This window comes from Perissodus microlepis, chromosome 13 (genome assembly GCF_051167445.1).
Source record: "Perissodus microlepis isolate ML-2025 ecotype Zambia chromosome 13, ASM5116744v1, whole genome shotgun sequence".
NCBI classification, from domain to species: domain Eukaryota; kingdom Metazoa; phylum Chordata; class Actinopteri; order Cichliformes; family Cichlidae; genus Perissodus; species Perissodus microlepis.
Window position 1 is genome coordinate 27,232,011 of NC_140473.1, and position 17,751 is coordinate 27,249,761.

The 17,751-nt window shown below is 38.1% G+C and overlaps 1 protein-coding gene across 1 annotated transcript in view; it reads left to right on the forward strand.

The window, feature by feature from the left end:
• plcb1 (phospholipase C beta 1) overlaps positions 1–15,755 on the forward strand; it is a 36,473-nt gene extending 20,718 nt beyond the window's left edge. The window contains exons 16-32 of the mRNA XM_084948054.1: positions 902–998; positions 2,577–2,661; positions 2,908–3,032; positions 3,704–3,858; positions 3,969–4,136; positions 4,219–4,318; positions 5,045–5,149; positions 6,201–6,313; positions 6,396–6,546; positions 6,708–6,761; positions 7,812–7,989; positions 8,250–8,382; positions 8,660–8,736; positions 11,119–11,208; positions 11,371–11,428; positions 11,585–11,671; positions 12,158–15,755. Of these exons, the coding sequence (XP_084804180.1) occupies positions 902–998; positions 2,577–2,661; positions 2,908–3,032; positions 3,704–3,858; positions 3,969–4,136; positions 4,219–4,318; positions 5,045–5,149; positions 6,201–6,313; positions 6,396–6,546; positions 6,708–6,761; positions 7,812–7,989; positions 8,250–8,382; positions 8,660–8,736; positions 11,119–11,208; positions 11,371–11,428; positions 11,585–11,671; positions 12,158–12,310 (1,929 nt within the window). The 3' untranslated portion in view covers positions 12,311–15,755. The remainder of the gene's footprint in view (positions 1–901; positions 999–2,576; positions 2,662–2,907; positions 3,033–3,703; positions 3,859–3,968; positions 4,137–4,218; positions 4,319–5,044; positions 5,150–6,200; positions 6,314–6,395; positions 6,547–6,707; positions 6,762–7,811; positions 7,990–8,249; positions 8,383–8,659; positions 8,737–11,118; positions 11,209–11,370; positions 11,429–11,584; positions 11,672–12,157) is intronic.
• Positions 15,756–17,751: the final 1,996 nt, after the last annotated feature.

Sequence of the window (17,751 nt, forward strand, 5' to 3'; positions counted from 1 at the left end):
CCCTTTAGTACCATTAATCAGGAGCTTTGACACCTCTATATATGTTATAGATTATAACATATATCTAAATATATGCATCTAAATATACTTTGTTCTACCTCTATCTTTGCTACTGGGGAATTTATTGCACTGCATGTATCAAAAGCTAATGTAGCCTTGAGCAAAGGTGATCAGCTGGCTTCAGAAGTCTGGTAAGCTCCCTTCTTTCTAACTTTTAAACTCACTGTCTTGAGTGAAATCACCTAAGGCCATTTATCAGATTTTATGCAACTCTGTTTAGAGCCACCAGAGGTTTTATATAACATGTGTGTTTTTCACTTTGTTTTAAACTACTCCCCAGGAGCTGTAAACAGTCTTTGATATGCGTTTGATGTCAGAGTTCCCCTTTAAGTTTCAGATGATGCTGAATGTAAATGAATAAAAGTAGAAGAGACATAATGTGGCAAGAGATATCAAACAGACCAGACAAGCATGTTAGGTGTTGAGACAGAAAGACAGAATTCATTACACAGACGAGAGTGAAAGGTTGAAACAAATAAAAAAGCACAACAAAAAGTAACAGGATAATAAACAAAAAATGAAATGAAAAGCAGGTCGGACATAGAGTGTGTGCACAAGTGTTTGTGTATTTGTTTAAAAAGTCGATGGATTTCATTTTGCTGTATATTTTTATTGTTGTGTTGGTATTAGTGTTTCCTGTCAGATTCTGTTGCTGCTGCCATTCTTTTTGTTACTAAGTGCTGTGTAGAGAAATGCAGGACTGCAAACAATGAAAATGTCTGCTTCAAATGACAGCTGCTGTTCCCTCCAGATGTTATGGAAAAAGATGTATCTCATCTCACTGAAACTATGCTTTGGATGTGTGACGCTTATACTTTATTCCTTCTGTCATTTATTGCAGGGCTCAGCTGAGCGGGAAGCAGTGGCAACAGAGGAAATGTCAACTCTGGTTAACTACGTCCAGCCTACCAAGTTCAACTCCTTTGAAGCCTCCAAGAGTAAGAAAAGCTCACTAGAGATCTGTTATTTTGTAGTGATATCCACTGTAAGTCAATATAAATGATATAATGCATAAGTTTGGCCTTCACTGTGTTTACGAAATAGGGTGTGAGATTAACTGAGAGAGATTTTTTTTAATTAAAATTGGTATCTAAAGTAAAGTCAGGTGACAAATGAAAGGATAACTCAACACAAAGTGACTTAATCAGTTTTAATAGATGATAATGTGTGAAGAGGGGATCATGTCAATGTTTTACACACAGCAGGAGCTATTCAGGGCCAAATGTGTTTTGACTGCTGGAATTCAACCTAAATAGAGCTTGCAATAGGCAGATCACATGATCCCAGCCCATAGTTACCTGCACTATGCTCATGTTGTGAGTTTGGCATAGGGAGCTAGTAAATTGAAAACCCCTAAATATCTGATCCACCTGGGTTGTAGATCTGTGTTTTTACGTTCAAAAGACATGTCTAGAAAATTTCAGGGTTGGGATGAATCTTTCAAGTCTCTGAAACTCTACTGGAAGAATGGAACAACATAATTCCCAGAAGATAGATCCTTATTTGGTGTTTAGGCGATGGAGTTGGAGAGAGTTGTGTAAATCAGGATTCACTGTCCCATGTTGTTGTTTATGCGTGTGGGTCTGTGGCTGTGCAGAGAGAGTGATTGTGGGAATTCTTCCTTCTCTTCTCTTTGTCAGTCTCCTCTTTTCATTCTTTCTATTTTATCTCTTCTCTTTTCTCGCCTCCCTGAGCTGGGTTCTGCCACAGGTTTCTTCCTGTTAAAAAGGACTTTTTCCCTCCCACTGTTGCCAGGTGCTTGCTCACAGGGGACCATCTAATTGTAGGCTTTTCTTGTAAATACTGGTGTTTTTCTTTACAATATAAAATGTAACTGCTGTGTGAATAAAACTGAGCTACCAGTGCGTAGCTTGATGTCAGTAATAAAACACATGGATGAATCTGTTGAAAACAGTCCCTCAAAGGGAAAAACAAATTGCCATAATATAATATAAAAACTTTTTTCAAAAATCAAACAAAACTTCTTTCTCTCAGTGAACTAGCCAGCCAGTCATAAGCAAAAGTAGACGATATTTATGGTTGTACCACATATTTTGACACTGCCCTGTGGTTGCTACAGACCTGCAGCTCATATCTGCAAAGCTCTGCAATCGCATCTATACACAGTCATGTTGAGCACTTAACACCTCAGTCCTCCTATAATTTATCAGTTTGGTTAAGATCTGGTGACTGTGAAGATCATAGCACAGGATTTACATCATATTAATTCTCATCAAACCATTCAGTGAACACTTTGTCCTCTTGGAAGAGGCACCTTTAATTGTAGGATAAAGGTAATTACTCAGACACTTACACTGACATGTCCCTCTAAAAGAGCAAAAACATGTCAGTAAAGTGGCCCCCACAAAATAACTGAGCCACCAGATCCCCACATAGAGACCAATGGGTTCATCCAATTCCTTCAATTTGTTAACTTTCTGTAGATGCAGGAAGTTTGAAACCAAACTAATTGCTCAGAAATGCGTGTGTTCTCGTTTTTGTGTGTGTTTGTGTAGAGGCAGCCCGCTGTTACCACATGTCGTCTTTTGTGGAGACCAAAGCGTTGGAGCATCTCACAAAGTCACCAGTGGAGTTTGTAGAGTATCCTTGGCAACAGTTACCACAGTTACATCACACCAAGGCACCATCACTTTATTTTTCATTGACTTCTCACTTTTGCTTGCTTTTTTTCTGTTAACCTTCAGAAATCTTTGTAACTCAGTAAGTTCTGATTAAGTTTTCACTTCATCAGCTTCTATACCAGCAGTTTCAGTACAATACATTTTACATGAATCTATATGTTAGCACTACTAATGAAATAATGGTCCTTAACCTTCTGTTAACCAGATATAATAAATCTCAGCTGAGTCGTATCTACCCAAAAGGAACCAGAGTGGATTCATCAAATTTTATGCCTCAACTCTTCTGGAATGCAGGATGTCAACTGGTGGCTCTAAACTACCAAACTATTGGTAAACTATTTTTTCTTTTTCTTTTTCTTTTGTAAAAGGTGCCTTCAAGGACCTTTAATAAAAGTCCTCCCACAAGCAAGTCTCCTATCATGGAAAGCCCATTGGCCAATTCCAGGTTAAAAGACTAATCTGAATAAATGGAGCCACGAACATAACAGTTCATCTCTGACTCATCCCTACAGAGATCTTGAACAATTGCTGTGCTAATCCACATTAAACCTCTACTGTGCACTGGAAGATTGCGACTTTTATGTGCCACCGTTGACTGTCATGAAGAAATGTCATTATTGACATTTTAGAGGGAATGCCATTTTTGGAATTGCAGAATTCTCCCATTTAGGTTTCTTTTGAGTGCCATGTCTCTGCCTTATAATGCTTCTGCCTTAGTAAAAGAAAGCATTCAAGATTTCCCCCCCTTTTTAGTGCATTTTAAATTAAGGGAGATAGTCTTTCCAAGGCTATCCAGGCTTTGCATGTACTCATTTGTTAACCACTTACCCTTGTTTAGAGTCAGATCAACTGAAAATGTACTTCAGAAGCCACTGATTCCCCAAAATAACACATTCCACTTTGCTGCTCTTTTGTGCAACAACCAGAGTGCAGCTGTACAGCTCAAACTCAAACTGATGCTTTAAGCCTTTGTGATGCTAAACTTCAATTTTCTGTTGCAGATTTGTCCATGCAGCTGAATCTCTTTATGTTCGAGTACAACGGTCGGAGCGGCTACAGGTTGAAGCCTGAGTTCATGAGGCGCCCAGACAAACACTTTGACCCTTTTACGGAAAACACAGTAGATGGCATTGTAGCTAACACCCTCTCTGTGAAGGTATATTCACAGTGCATTTTTTTATTTTTAAACAGTCTCCATTGGTATAACTCTTGTTGTATCTTCCTGTATATGTTTAAACAAATGCAAGTGAATCCTCTGTGTTTCAGGTCATTTCAGGCCAGTTCCTGACTGAGCGGAGAGTGGGGGTGTATGTGGAGGTGGAGATGTTTGGACTCCCTGCAGACACTCGGCGGAAAGCTCTGAAGACCAAAACGTCTCAGAACAACAATGCCATCAATCCAGTGTGGGACGAAGAGCCGATTATGTTCAAAAAGGTGCGTTACAGGGAGTCAGATGTCTTACCTGTGCATACTAATTAGCCTATTAACAGTGTGACTGTGACAAATCTTTTCACAGGTGATTCTTCCTACTCTGGCCTCACTAAGAATTGCTGCCTTTGAAGAAGGAGGGAAGTTTATTGGTCATCGAATTATTCCGGTGTCTGCCATTAGGCCAGGTATTCATTCATTTCAACCTTTGATTCTCACCCTGGTGTTAAATGTTAAAGTATTTATCTATCAGATACTGACCTTTTTGTATCTTTAGTGCTGACTGCTATTACTAACTACACCTCCTAGAGATTTCTTTGAGTGTGCTTGAGTTTCTATGGGTTCACTAGTTTGTATTGCAGTTTTTCTTCTCCATGTTTCTTATGGAGTTTATTGTGTTTTCCTTGTACAAAGACAGCAATATGTCATAAAGCTTAGCAGACAATAACTGTCCAAACTCCCAGGAAATGAACTGATGATAAAATAATAAAATAAAAAGTCACAGAGAATAAAAATCAGCATTTTTTATATGTGTAGATGTTTTACGGCACCTATCACGAAAGATTCATACATAAATATTTCTTTGGCTTTTCATGCTTGTGGAGACTGTACAGACGTTGATATTTGTGTCATTGATCATATTTTGGGGCTCTTGATTTTTCTACTTACCTTACCTCCCGGGAAACATCCTGACTTTTATGTTCAGACTTTAGTTGTGTGATTAGGTTGCAGAGGCACAAACAATGTGAACTAAATAAGTTTTTTTCTGTGTAGTTTGAATTCACTCTTGCTTGGTCTGAAAACACTTAGCATTTCTTACTGCCAACTAACTTTATTGCCGGGGTTTTGTGCATTGCATTAAATATTTATCTGTCTACATGAACCAGATGACTGTTGCATCTGTTACTCTGCAGGTTATCGTTACATCGGCTTGAGGAATGAGAAAAACCAGTCTCTGATTCTGCCAGCTGTGTTCGTCTACATTGAAGTCAAAGACTATGTCCCAGATACATTTGCTGGTACAAACTTCTGGACTGTTTAATGGCATCACAGAACCAAATATCTACACTAACTGATGTTTTTTGTTTTCATAACAAAACCAAGCATCACATAAAAGAACATGGGGGAAAGGGCAGTGTCTTTATTTATGCAAGGTGGCTTACAGCGAAAGTATCCACTGTTGTGACAGTTTTTCAACACATGTAGGATCCCAAGCTCTGTAGTGCCACCTACAGGACATATCATGACCAATCATGGCCGAAGTGGGCTCCTGTTTTTGCGTCTATTTGGCTCATCCATTAGCAGAAACACACTCCTTGCAGTAAATCTCTTGAACATATTCATTGGCTCAATAGAATAAAGGTTTTATTATTTTAATGTCTCACCCACATGATTGAGCACAAGTGTCTTAAACGGCTAAAATATTTTATTTGATCATCAGCTGAAGAGCTTTCAGAACATTGTTTATGCATTTAAAGTCCAGAGTGCAGTGGGGAAGCTTTGTTTGTTTGTTTGTTTAATGAATGACCAAAACTGACAAAATCACAAATCAAATCACATGAATACAAATCACATAAATAAACATTAGTACTGCTATTCGTCTGATACAGTAAAGAAAGAAAGGACCCCATTACATATGCTCTTCATCCACTTACTCATAATTTGCATAATTTGGCAAATGGAAAGAAATACAGTAACAAAAAATTGACATAAATCCATGTAAAATGAAAAAAATATTAGATAAAAATGGTGAAAAAATGAAAATTACATAAGGATGTAAATAAATAGGGGAATTAATACAAAGTTAAATATTTTTATAAATTAATTCATATTTGCGTGTATTTTTAATACAATAATGGTCTTTTAGTTATTCACTTGATTTTGGTTTTAGCATTTCAATTTTTATCTTCATATGTGTACACAAAAACTATGACTTCTTCCTGTTTTAAATAACTGCTACATGTTAGTCAAACTGATATGGTCACATACACATAACCATATTCATGATGTCCACATAGTCCTCAATGCAATGCCATCAGCTCTGTATGTGTTTGTTCATATTTCTTCTAGATGTAATCGAGGCTCTATCGAACCCTATTCGCTATGTCAACCTTCTGGAGCAAAGATCTAAACAGCTGGCAGCCCTGACTCTGGAGGATGGTGAGGAGGACACGCAGACTGAGGTCAGACCTGCTTCGATTCTATTCATTCTTTGTCTCGTGAGCTAAAAGTTTGGCTGTAAAAGGTCTTGGTATTGATTTCCAGGAGGAGACTGAAAGCTGTGCAGAGCGTAAGACTGATCTGAAATCAGCTCCACTAGAAAACGGGCTTAGCCCGGCCTCTGGCCCACCGGGCCACACCCCCATCGCCACCACACCCAAAGCTTCTGCAGCCAATCAACAGGCAGCCACAACAGGTAGTTAGCACTTGCAAGTGAAGATGCACACATTCATTCAAATATTAAATGACTGATAAAAGTGAACTGCAGATATTCTAATGGTAATACGTTTAACAAAACAAATACTAAATTTACTTTTTTATTGAGTTAGTATGGATTTTCTCTTTTCTACATTTTAGATGCAGCCAAACCAGCAGCCAAGACTGAAGACCTGGTTTTAAGTGTTTTGATAGGTCAGTATTTACATAATTACACATTAAGATTTCTTATTTTAATTCTCTGGATTGGTCTGAAAGTGTGATTCAATGATAGCGAATTTAAAAAATAATTAAGAGCAAAATTAGCACTGAGTGTATCTTAAATAAATGTGTATTATATATGTTTATATAGGGGTGAGTCTAGGACTAGGTCTGAAAAGTGAAGCCAATCCATGCGTGTCTTAAACCTGTGATTTTTCTAAAGGCTTGCAGAAGAAGTCTGTTTTCATAGAAGCAGGGAAAATGAACTTTATTGATTAATGATCTCAGGAAATACATTCCTACTAAGTATATGATCACAGTCATTAACATGAATGGCATCATTTTTTTTTTTGTTTATTTGTTTATTCATTTCATTTATAAAGTGTGGTGTACTTTAAGGTGAGGTTTCCTCTTGGTTGACAGCATGAAGTGTTACTTGGTTTCTCAGTCGCTCATCGTGGTTTGCATGTTTACACAGAGCCTTTACAGAGAAGGTGTACTGGAGTATTTGTATTTTGCTAGTATAGTCATCAGTGTGTGCTTATAGATAATAAACTTTAGGTTTTTTTTATTAAAAGAAATTCTGTATCCTTTTTGTAGCAGTAAGGCTTGGAAATCTTTTTGTACATGACTAAAAATGTGTGCATTGTGTACTTTGAATGACATTATGAAATACTTCAGTTGTCACGGTCTGTGTGGCAGACCGTGGGAAGTGGGGAATGAGGACCCAGTTGCAGGACTCTTAATGATGAGCGGTGCGTTTATTTACAGTGATGTAAACAGTTCACACGAAACCCGATGCTCTCCCCTGACTCCCATGCTGTGTCTTCTTCCCAAAAAATCCTTGTTTAGTGCTCTCTGCACTCCCCATGCTCACTGCTCTCTCTTGTCCCACACTCATCCTGGGGGAAACAATAGAGGCAGCCTTTGACTTAATTCCAGCAGGCATACACTCACTGAACTGAATTACAAAAAACAATGATTCCGGAGTTTTAACACAAACTAATCATACACTGTATGATCTGTGATCACATATGGTAACAGATGTCCCAGTGTGCACTTTGGAGAATCTGCAGCAGTCCAAAGTTTACCAGAAGGAGCAGAGACGCCAGTTTAAAGAGCTGAAGGAGTTAGTAAGGAGACACCAGAAGAAAACGTCAGAGCTCCTCCGAGAGTTCAACAATAAGTACAAGAAGACAGCAAGACAATGCAGCAAGAACAGGTACGCACACCAACGTTATTATAGTGAATAAAATAAAACTAACTAAAACTAAACCGAATTCAAAATTACAAAGTCAAAATGGAAAAAAAGAGAAAAACATTTTAAAGCTGTAATAACTCTGACACACACAGACACGTTATGTTTGTATTTTTTTAATTATAACATTTTTTCTCTTATCATATTGAAATAACACCTGTTATTTTACTGTGAAAGAGAGGGGAAAGTGTTTCATTTTAAAATCTTCGATTTGCCCTTGTCAGGAGTTCGAACTCGGACAGTGAGAAGGACGACCGTCTGCAGCAGCTGAGAGAAGAGCAGCATCAGCAGCTTCTGGCTCTGAGGCAGGAACAGTACTATAGTCAGAAATATCTGCAGAGAGAACACATTAAAACGGTAAAATCTAACAAAACGAACTTTTAAAACAAAAAAAATAGTTTCTTCACTTTTGATTGAAGTATTATTGACAAGGGAAACTCATAATAACATCTTCCCCAAAAGACAAATTGCTAATAAGTATCACGCTATGATTGGCATGACAGAAAGTCTCTCCCCCCCAGGTTGTATAGCAATAAGAATGATGTTTGACAGGCTCTGTGTTAAGTTAGCGCCTTCAGTTTTGAGCATGTCTGTAAAATGCATTTGTGTGAACCAGTGTCTTTGTTCCCTCCAGCTGACGGAGCGGCTGACCAGTCTGGCTGAGGAGAGTCACAACACCCAGATGAAGAAGCTCAAAGACATCTGTGACAAGTGAGATAAAAATCTGTGACTGAAGTCTCACGGGTCTTTAAGCTCAGAGGAATTCCACATGGTGTTAGAGTTATTTTCATAACAGCAGTAGCTTGCAGAGCATTCCCTCTGAGCTGCTTCAGGCAACAGCAGGTTGGATTTTTGCAGGGCATGGTGCCATTCTTTATGGTCTTTATACCATAAAGACAAAATTTGACAACCTCCCCTTTACACTTAATGACAAGTTTGGATGTGTCGGTATATACGAATAAAGATGTGGTTTGACAACCACTAGAAACCGTTCTCCCTACTTCTGATGCAAACAACTCGGCTCAGAAAAGAGCTGCACGGATAACTACTAGTAGGCTTTCAGGGGGCTAAGAGTTCATTTTGAATTTGATCCTAGCAATACAACTAAAAAAAACAGGGTGTGTTTACTACTGTGTAGCATCCCCTCATTTTTTAACAATGGTCTGTTTTCTTATTTTTTAAAACAAGGTCTGGACTGCAGTTCAGCTTTGGATTCTTCCAGTACAAAGCCAGGCTGTCACAATAGTTGCATTTGCATTCTCTTGCTGAAATCAGCAAGGCTTTCCCTGAAAAACAGCATCATCTGCATGTGAATGTATATTTCCATAAAAATCTGTATATACCTTTCAGCACTGATGGTGCCCTTCCAGATGTGCAAACTGCCAAGTCCAGACTTCTAAATGAGTGCTGATAACAAGCCAGATGGTTCCACTCCTCTTTAGTCCAAAGGATGTAGTTTCCATGTTTTCCAAAAGAAAATCTCAAATTGTTCTCAAACAGGTTTCCAGTTTGAGTTTTGGCAGCAACGTTTCTGGAATATGTTCACATATGGATTCTCCATTGTGTGATAGAGCTTTAACCTGCATTTGTGGATGGCACAGCAAATCCACAGTGTTCACAGACACTGATTTCTGGAAGTGTTCCTGTTTGGATGTATTTGCATATTCCAGTAAATAAAACATGTCATTTATTTATTTATAAGGTACATTTTCACATAAGCATATTTTCTTTTTCAAATGAAATCATAATCACTGTTTTGACACCTAATTATGACAACATATATCTGCTGCCAGCATTTTGAGAAATATTTATATTGTAGAACATGAAACTAATGATCTGCAATATTATTATTTTTTTTTTTTTAAATTGAAACTAATGTAGAAATTCTCCTAGTATTATCATATTAAATGGTGGAAGAAAAACAGACAAAGCATGCATTTAACAGCTTAAAATTATAGGCAGTTACCTTGAAATGCTTAAATGGCTCCTAGAGCTAATTGAAGGTGATTTAATAATTCAGTTCAATTCAGTTTTATTTATACAGCACCAATCACAACAACAGTCGCCTCAAGGCACTTTAGATTGTAAATGGGAAGGAAAAACTCCCTTTTAACAGGAAGAAACCAGGCTCAGGAGGGGCGGCCATCTGCTGCGACCGGTTGGGGTGAGAGAAGGAAGACAGGATAGACATACTGTTGAAGAGAGACAGAGATTAATAACAAGTATGATTCAATGCAGAGAGGTCAATTAACACACAGTGAGTGAGAAAGGTGACTGAAGAAGAAACACAATACAGCATAGGAATCCCTGAGCAGCCTACACCTATTGCAGCATTACAAAGGGGGGATTCAGGGTCTCCTGATCCAGCCCTAACTATATGCTTTATCAAAAAGGAAAACCTAGCTAAGATTAGCTAAGGCGTAATCTTAGGTATTTATCTAGTTAAGATTAAGCCTAATCTTAAAAGTAGAGATAGTGTCTGTCTCCCAAATCCAAATTAGAAGCTGGTTCCACTGAGGAGGGAAAATGAAGGCTCTCCCTCCCATTCTACTTTTAAATACTCTGGGAGCAACAAGTAAGCCTGCAGTGTAAGGCATGAAAGATCGTTTTGACCTCCGCATTTTCTATTGGCCCCAGAGGGACCAACTCCACTGGAAGCAAAAATTAGATGTGAATTCCACAACAGAAGCCATGATGGTAAAACCGTGGCTTCTGTTATATAAAAAATATAAATAAAAAAAAGCTTTTAGTTTGAATCAGATTCAAGTGGTAATTCGCTTTCAGTTTTTACATTGTAGTGACAATTAAAATAAGGTTAACAATAGAAAGGGACAGATTGGAGGGCATCATCTGGGCAATTCTTCAAATACCGACCCAAATAATTGCCAGGAAGAGTTACCAAGATGGCTCTGGATTTTTAGCCTTGCTAAAGATGTCTTTTTAAAGTACGTGATACTTTATATGTACCCTATCTTATTTCAGCTGTTCTTCAAAAGATACTATGAGCCAGACTTTTACCCAGTGCACTTCTAAAAACTTGATACCATGTTTTTCCCCAAACATTTGCTCTAATCTTTCTTTCTGCTTCTGTAGGGAGAAAAAAGAGCTGAAGAAGCAGATGGATCGAAGGAGAACAGAGAAGATCAACCAAGCAAAGACCAAAGAGAAACATCTGGCTGAGGAGTACGATCTATAAGCACACACACACACATTTCACTATTTATCTAGCTGCTGTAGCTTGCTCATCTGCTTCATGCACTGATCCACTGATCTAGTCTCATTAGAAGAGAAAAATATTTATCTCAGATCCAATCAATGCCAATCCATCTGTCTCTATGTTCCCAGAGAGAAGATTGAGATCAATAAGTCCTACGTCAATGAAGTCGTCCAGAATATTAAAAGGGTGAGCAGCAGATGAGGTTAAAGGAATTTTTATGAATTCCAAAGAGACAATTATGAAAATTTTATGGCTGCAACACTCTCTCCATTTAGTGCAACTCTGTCTTTCTGCAATCATAAAATGCTCCATAAAACTGTATGTCTGTTTGTTTATCCTCAGCTTGAGGAGACTCAGGCAAAGCGCCACGAGCAGCTGGTGGAGCAACACAATGATCTCCTGCAAGAGATACAAGACCAGAAGCCAAAGGTAAATACAAGTTTCTCTTTCTGTCCACAATTAAGTTCATTTATTTTTAGCCAAAGTCAGTGAAATCTGCCACCGACCACTTTGCAAGCTTCATGCTCAAATGCACTGCTTGGCAAGAACATTTCTTGTACATGAGGCTCCAAACTGGTGCTGCTGTCTGCCCACACCCACGCACTTTAGAGGCAGCGCTGACGTCAACGTGGGGCATTTAAAGGATGCAATGTGGCCTCTGGCAGCCATATTGGAGCTGTTCGAGTGTTGGCAGAAACGGCTGACAACAGCTGGTTGCGTTTCTGAATGTACAACCCATCTGTCTCAACTGTAGGAGATAACTAAACAAATTTGTGTGGTGTTTCTGACTGGGACCTGACTCATCATGGTTATATTTCGCTACATCTGCCGTTATGTAATCCCACCTTAGCCACAAAAAATCTTTAAAAGCAATCTATCCTCAGTGAGCAAGCGAATGTGTGTGGTGTTTTCCAGCTGCAGGGCTCTGTGGAGGCAGAGTTTCAAGAGAAGTTCCAGTGTTTGCCTGGAGAGATTCACGACTTCCTGCAGGACAGGAAGTTGGAGGTTCGAGGCCACAGCAAGTCACGACCTTCCACCCCACACGAAGCTCTTTCAGAGGAGGACTGAAGAGGGGAAAAAAGGATGAAGGAGCGAGGGGGAATGAGGAACGAGAACAATTGGATCAATGGAAGCAGCGTGGAGTAGATCAATGAAATGCAAAGCATGAGAATAAAAGATAACAAGAAGTATTGATGAAGAGGACGCGAAAGAGTAAATAATCAAGTTTATATAGACTGTTACTTCTTTTTAATGGAAGAATGCTTTAACAATTTATTTTTTATTCCATTCTAGCATGAACTTTGTGTGTTTAAAACAAGTGTTTAATCAGACCCCGTTTAGTCTTGCATTAAGTCTTCTATTCTGTCATCTGTTATTTTAGACCTCAACAGTTTGTACTGCATGACTGCATATCTATCTATCTATCTATCTATCTATCTATCTATCTATCTATCTATCTATCTATCTATCTATCTATCTATCTATCTATCTATCTATCTATCTATCTATCTATCTATCTATCTATCTATCTATCTATCTATCTATCGATCTATCATCGATCTGTCTATCTCTACCTATCTATTGATCTATCTATCATTTGAAGATCACTGAACATACATCAGGCTCTGTCTTATTGGAGAGAAATCTTTACAAATATAGAGTTTTCAACAGAGTTTCAACAAATTCTAAGCAGCTGTTTGCCCTTTTTACTTGTCCAGTCTGCTATAACAATGTCAAAAAATTTTAAAAACTACAAAGCTAGAACAATTCCATCCTGGAGTACTCGGCGCCATGCTTTTACAAACACAATCAGCACACTTGGTCTGGTGCTGCCAAGAATAAAATGCACTGTAGCATTTGTTTGAGCTGAGAGTTTTTAAAACAGAACCACTAACGTCTGGGTTTTGTTAAATCTCTCAAGGACAGAAAAAGACATTTTGCAATTCACAATTCTCCCAAGTATCTCCACTCCAAGGCTGGCTGAACTCACAGTTGGAAGCTGTTACTCACTAAATTTGGATGAAACTCTTTTATTTAGAAAGACAGAAAGATTAGAATTTAAGGGGTTAATACATGACAACAGTTAATGCTGTATTTTTTATGCATTTATTTATCACTGTTATTATAAATGCTTTCTTTTCTTTTCTTTTTTTTTGTTAGCATCACTGATATAGCGACAGGTTATATGCTTGACTTCCAAGCAGCTTTGCAGCTGGGATGTTGGTGATTTTGTCAGGGACACCTGAGTGGTGGAAATGCAAGAGAGGCAAATGTTTTACTTTTTCTGCCTGCATCCTGATATTAATGCATTCCGTTTCTTTTTTTTATATATTTTAAATAGGATTTTTCCCTGTTTACTGTCATACGGATGAGGTGTGATTTTTTTTTTTAAAGGAGCTGACAATAACTCCATAATATAAAAAACCTTTACCTGCTGTAAGTTTGTCTGATCTCCCTTAAAAGTCATCTTCTGGTGCACATCTGGACAATTTTTAATAGAGATGCTTTTTTTAGATCTCCCAGTGGAAGTCCCGCTTTGTCCTCTTGCACTTGTGCCTCTGTGACAGACGCTGGATCTCCTCTCATGTGTCACAACTGCGATCCTTCAATTTGATTTTCATTTCTATAATTGTTGCAGGGAGACAAATCTGGTGACTGGTCTAAAGCAGTGTGTGTGTGTGGCTTAAGAAGTCCTGCATTTTCAGTTCTGTTCTGAATGTTCTCCTTTAAATATCCTTCCACTGACTCAAGTTGCTACAATTATATTCAGTCTTGACAGTCTCTCACTGAGAGGTGAATTTATAATTTAAAGCCATATGTAGTTTGAAAGAAAATGACAAGCATTCTCTCCCTGCCACTTCTCGTCTGAAGAGATGCCTTTACAAGTGGAAACTGTGAAGTCTTCAACTGGAAAGAGACCCTGCTCACATTACAATTAATGACCATCCACACAAAACTCAGGTCAGTTTGAAGCAGAGGTTGATGTTTTCTCTCTGTACAAGCTTGGAGTGTGTAGGGAAATCACAGACCAAAGGTGCAAGGGGTCACAATGGCACTTCAGATAATTTTTTGTACTCTTCGCTCCGTTTCAGGCAAGTCCCAACTGCTTTTCCATCCTTTGGTTAGGAAGGCCAGACAATCAGAAGGCTTAAAGCAAGAGAAGTCTTAAAGGATGATGAATGAATCAACAGTGCTTCAACAGTGCCCAGTATAAGATAAATAAGGCTTATTTTCACCTGTGAGTTGTGCAAAGCTACTTTAGCTTTGCCCAAGAACAAAAATATGAGCATAGTAGGTCCTCTGTCAGTAATTCTTATCCTAAACCTTTGCCTCATGCAGTTGCATAAACATCTAATTTCATATTTGTGGTTTCAGGATTCTGTTATATAAACATATTGCCACGTGTCATATTTCAAGAAGATAATATCCAGCTCTTTGTATGTGTGTGGGTGTGTAACACTCATCCATATACTGCATTATCTGAACATTAATAAGGATTTTGACACAACTGTTTTAAGGATTTTTTTAATGGCAGAACTCTGTGTTTTATTCTAGCAGAAATTATGCTAGTTCCCAGTAAGTGTGTATCATTATCTGCTTTATGTATTTATTCATGAGATTTTGGCAGAAAATGTAAAACTGATAAGTTTTTTCATTGTTTTTTTTTTTTTTTTTTTAAAGACTGTTAGTAGAAGACATGTTTATATGAGTGAGAAGGATTTGCACTGAAAGATAAAGTACAAAGGTTTTATTATCGGCCTATTTTGGATTTTTTTCTGACTACTGTAGTAGCAGCAATCACCCCCTCGACTTCCCCCAGATGCTGCTGCAGAGCTGATTTGGTGGCCAGGTGTCTTTGTTAAATGTGAAAGTCTGCTGCCACTGCATGATTTATTTGTTCTAATGTGTAAGATGTACATAACGTAGTCCTCATTCTGATGACGTATGGATTTATCGGTTGCTATTTTCATGATATTTAACAGCATAATTTGTAAAGTTTTACTTTGCTGTAAAAATGTAAAATGATTGGAGCTTGTTCCTCTTTGTATAGTGATCTTCCAGAACAATATTTGTTGGAACATTTTCCATGATGTTTTTTTTTTCCTCTAAGGCCTCAGCTGCTTTCAACAACCTTTTTTTGCTGTGAACCTTTACTTCAAATTTAAGCCACACATGATTGAGCTGAACAATCTGGGGTCACTGTCTGTTCCTGACCTCATAAAGGTAGCTTACACTTGCAGTCTTCATGGCAATATAGAGACTCAGTCATTAACTTTTCACACTAACATCAGAGTGCCTCATCGTTCACTAAATTGTCTATTAAAGGATGTTCATGTTTGCAAAGTGGCTGAGGTTCTACTGCAAAAATGTGTTGTTGAACATGCCTCATGCTTTAGCACATATACTGAGCATGCTTTATTGTATTAGATTTCTCCACCAGTTGAATTGTTTCTTGGGTTAATTGAATGCTATTTTAAGACCAGACTATTAAATATTTGATCTAAAAAACAAAGTGTTCTTGGAATGTTTTTTCTACCATTACAGTTGAAGACTTACAGTGTTGCGAGAAGATGCACTGTTCAGGCACTGTGTGAGAGGAGGTAATTGCTGTTGTCAGCCTCGTCAAAGGCAAGCCCACTGAATCGTGCCTGTTCACAAAACTTTGCTGTTGCTGTAATTGCGTGCACAGCCGGGATAACGTGAGCTTTCGGGCGCCGTACTGAAGGTGTGGGGGAGGAAAGTGGAGGAGCTGAGCGGCAGTCTGTCACAGGAGATTAATGTGACTATGATGACCTTTCTGCTTCCTAAATAACAAAACATGTAGTGAACTGAATCAAGCCGTACATGAACTGTTAATTAAACACAACATATATTACGAAAATATTTTTAAATATGTTTCCTTAATATACGCAACATATTTGTCAATAGAACTTTCCTCTTGTATGTTTTCATTTGCCCTGATGTCATTTGCGTTGTTTTTTAACCTTATAAGATGATTTTCTGACAGATGTTTTCTGCATGACTCTGCTGCCCTCTAGTGAGCAAGAACAATAACGCAGGTGTAATGATAAAATTTAAACTCAGACCAGAATTCAAATCTTTTTTTGTTGTTGTTGTTGCTGTTTGTGTCTTTATATTTGTTGTTGCACTGAATTTTGTGAGATCTGTAATAAGACATTTATCACCAAATTTATCAGTTAACCAAATTTACAACTTTTGAAATGCTATACCGAACACAAATATTTACAATAGTCTCTTAACTGGTGGCCTTAACTTGTTTTATTTTACATTACTGTCTTAAGTAAAAGTCATAATCTCACTGTAGCAATCGAGCAACAGTTGTATCCTAAAATCATCCTTAAAGTATTTAAGTTGAAATACTCAATATGCAGAATGGAACATTTGTGAACTGTATTTTATTATTGGATCATAATTGCTGAATTTTTTAATCTCACAGCTTGATATGAATTTATTATTTAGCTTAATTAAGCTTTGACAGTAGTGATACAGTATAATATATGGCCATTTTATCGTGTACATCTTGCTAGTACTGTGTTGGACCCCTTTTTGCCTTAAGAACTGCCTTAATTCTTCATGTCGCAGATTAAAAAAGGGTTCTGCGAGCATACTTCAGATATTTTTGGTCCATGTTAACAGGATAGCATGACATACTTGCTGGAGATTTGTCGGCTGCACATTCATGATGAGACACTCCTGCTCTACCAGATCCCAGAAGTGCTCTATCATTGAAATCTGGTAACTGTGGAGGCCATCTGAGCACAGTTAACTCATTGTCACATTCAAGAAAACAGTATAAGATGATATGACACATTTCCCTGTAGGAAGCAGCCATCAGAAGATGGGTACTCTGGTCACAAAAGGATGGACATGGTCAGCAACAGTAGTCAAGTCAGCTGCGAAGCTTACATGATGCTAAATTGATACTAAGGTGTCCAAAGAGTGCCAAGAAAATATCCCCACACCATGACACTACCGCCGGCCTTAATAATGTTGTTTATACCACATTGTGACTATCTGAATGTTGCATCAGAATCAGTTTTACAATCTTGTCTTTTCCAGTTTTGATCAGCAGTAACTGTATCCTCAGTTTGTATTCTTAGGAACGTAGCACACCGTGTGGTTTTCTGCTGATTCTTCTGCTTCAAGGTCCAACATGTTGTGCACTGAGTGGTGCTGTTCTACATAACTCGGTTGTGTTTATTTGAGTTACTGTTGCCTTCAGCTCCAAGCAGTCTGGCTATTCTGCACTGGCATGAACAAGACCTTTTCACGCAAAGCTCACTGGATATTTTATCTTTTTGTACCACTCTCTACAAACCTGAGGTATTTGTGCAGGAAAATCCCAGTAGATCATCGGTCTCTAAACTAACACTATTCTGATTTTCACTTTGAAGGTCACCAGCAGGTTGTCTTCACAATTGTTCAAATCTAAATACACCAAGGTGCTGCCATTTGACTGGATAATTAGATATTTGCATTGATGTGCA